We start from the raw sequence: 2,500 nt of genomic DNA, 5'->3' as shown, positions 1-2,500 counted from the left end.
GTTTTATTTCAGTCAGGTAACTTCATGCAACATATACTGACTTTATCCCCCCCTCTCTTATTGTCAGTCATTGTAAAGCTACAGCCACTTTTGTATCTTAATTTTGTGTGTTTATTGTATTTAGACTTATATCAATTATATCACAGGCATTGTCAATGTTGTAGTTGACTGAAATTGTAGTTTAGGGTCCATACCAGCCAATTATTTTCTTTATACTCAATGACATTATTTCGTATCTATATACTGACATGAACGAATATGAAACATATAACCATTCACAATGAAGATAACATGAAGAGGTAGAGTAGAGGAAGGAAGCTTATATCTGTGAGTGCCACAGTAAAAGACATCCCTACAGGAACAGGGGCACATTCTAGACACAGGGCATGTTTTTAGTCATCTTCCTCTTCTTAATCTGCCTGCACATCCTTCATCGGCAGTGCTTTAGAGTAAGAGGTCGGCAACTTCCTATGAGCCATTGCTCTATAAAAATAGTGCTAGCTAAAAAACGTTGATGGGTGCCATTGAAGGCTCTCTCTCCTGCTGGTGCTAGAAGAAAGTGGTGCCATCTAGGTTTTGGATGTTAGGTGAAACCCATTTAGCTTATCATTATGGCAATTATAGTAATTATGACTACAATTCTCACCATCACTCAATCACTACTCGTAACACAATAACATAACACTGATCTAAAATCCCTGAATGTCATGTATGTCATGACGCCCGTTGTCAGGCCAGAGCTCCTGTGTCATGTATGTAATGTATGCAATGGGTTAATACAGTAGAAAACTAAAAAAAATATGAAATATTAGAGGAAGTAGAGATATATCAGTATTGACAAATATCCCCTTCCTAACACAAGAAACAAGAACAAATCGCCCTACAAACCATTTTCTGTCACTCTCAGCCGATCATCAGCATTAAAGCCGCTTGAAGGACTGGATGAACTGTCAACGTGAGTGGAATTTGAGTGGTCTTCTGCTTTTGCTTTTGGGCCATTGGTAGGGTCAGAGTGTGTAGACGAGGATGAACCAGTAAGGGCAGCTAAAGTGATTGAAACCGAGGGAGGAGGTATGGTCTTGAGCTTGCCCTCATCTGATGCTGAATCCTGAAAGGAAATGTAACACAAATCAGATTTAAAAATTGTCTTCCTGTACAATGCTTTTTTTTTCAATATCACAGTATTTTATACAATATGAACAATAATGACTGGCTAATAATTACATGAATACAAAGATGGTCAGACAAAAATACATCATCATACACCCATATATGTAAGTGTGTTGGTGTGTTTTCTAAGTGTGTTTACTATGGGAGTTATTGACCTGTTGATGCCAGCAGTGCAAACATGTTCACTATGATTTGTTTTACTAATCTTTTTTAACAGAGATGGCTCTGAAAGTGCTTAATCACCTAAGAGTTGATCACTAGACCTACCGGACCTGACTTCTTTCCATGAATTTTTGGGAAAAAGTTTTGGATCATTATTATTAATATTAACATTAAAATATAATTATAGTTCTTATCAATAATAAACACCAATAGCAATAGAAACTTTTTATCTTTATTTTTTACAAAAACTAAAGAATTGGGATAAATAGGTAAGGTCTGGTAGGCCTAGCAATTGACTCATTGGTGACTGAGAACTTGTGGAGTCATGTCTGCTATAAAAAAAAAAGTTAAAACAAAACAATGTTCCCAGCATTAAAGGTTAGTTACAAATATTTTCTAGGTGTTAACTCCAACAACTCTCTGATAATGTCTAATGTCAAAAAATAATTCTCCATTCACTAAAAAAATAATATAAATACAAAGTATGTAAGTGTAAGCAATAACATTTTAAAGGAGAAATGTTTAAGATTCTTAACCATTATATAATCCAAGACTATATAACATAAAGTACCTATAATAGCATTATATTACATAACAAAAAGTCACCAAACTTCCGGAACTAAAAGAATGTTTAGTATGTGAACCTGGATGCAAGTATTTTTCTTTTCTGAAGTACATGCTTGCATGCAAGTACAGACATCTGTCATCACACATGTAAAATGAAATATGCTCAATAAAAATTTGTTTGAATATAGCTTACCTGAATAATATCTCAAACAAATACAAATCTTTACAAAATTACTACAAATTTTAGATCTGTAAAGTCCATTTAAAATTTCTAAACCATATAATTTTCTCTGCTCTGTCAATGGTAATTTGTATCACACTTACAAATTAGTACACCACCTTTCTTTTACTTTCAGCTCTTATTCTGTCAGATTACCCATTGACCATAGGACTGAATTTATACATGCAGTGTCCAGTGTGGTTTTGTTTTATCAATTTTGTAACATATGTTTCCACATGCGCTTAGTCACTGAGGAGTTAATTGGTAGGATGACCTGACCTCCCTTGTTTACCTAAATCCTTGCATTTTCATGAAAAGACATTTTCATTTCTATTACTATTATTATTTCTATCAACTTTATAACATCAGTTATAGTAACAA

General features: G+C 34.0%; 1 protein-coding gene across 7 annotated transcripts in view; it reads right to left on the bottom strand.

The window, feature by feature from the left end:
• The window catches only part of LOC122261966 (transcription intermediary factor 1-alpha), a 38,369-nt gene that overhangs the window by 16,400 nt on the left and 19,469 nt on the right, over positions 1–2,500 (bottom strand). For all 7 annotated transcript variants that reach the window (XM_043029822.2, XM_086542356.1, XM_086542357.1 and 4 more), the window contains exon 10: positions 889–1,108. In XM_043029822.2, the coding sequence (XP_042885756.2) occupies positions 889–1,108 (220 nt within the window). The remainder of the gene's footprint in view (positions 1–888; positions 1,109–2,500) is intronic.

The sequence above is a fragment of the Penaeus japonicus genome, unplaced genomic scaffold, assembly GCF_977035675.1.
Source record: "Penaeus japonicus unplaced genomic scaffold, GWHDUDI00000001_assembly GWHDUDI00000012, whole genome shotgun sequence".
Lineage (NCBI taxonomy): Eukaryota > Metazoa > Arthropoda > Malacostraca > Decapoda > Penaeidae > Penaeus > Penaeus japonicus.
Note: the sequence above shows the minus strand (reverse complement) of the source record. Positions and strands in the feature narration are given on the sequence as shown.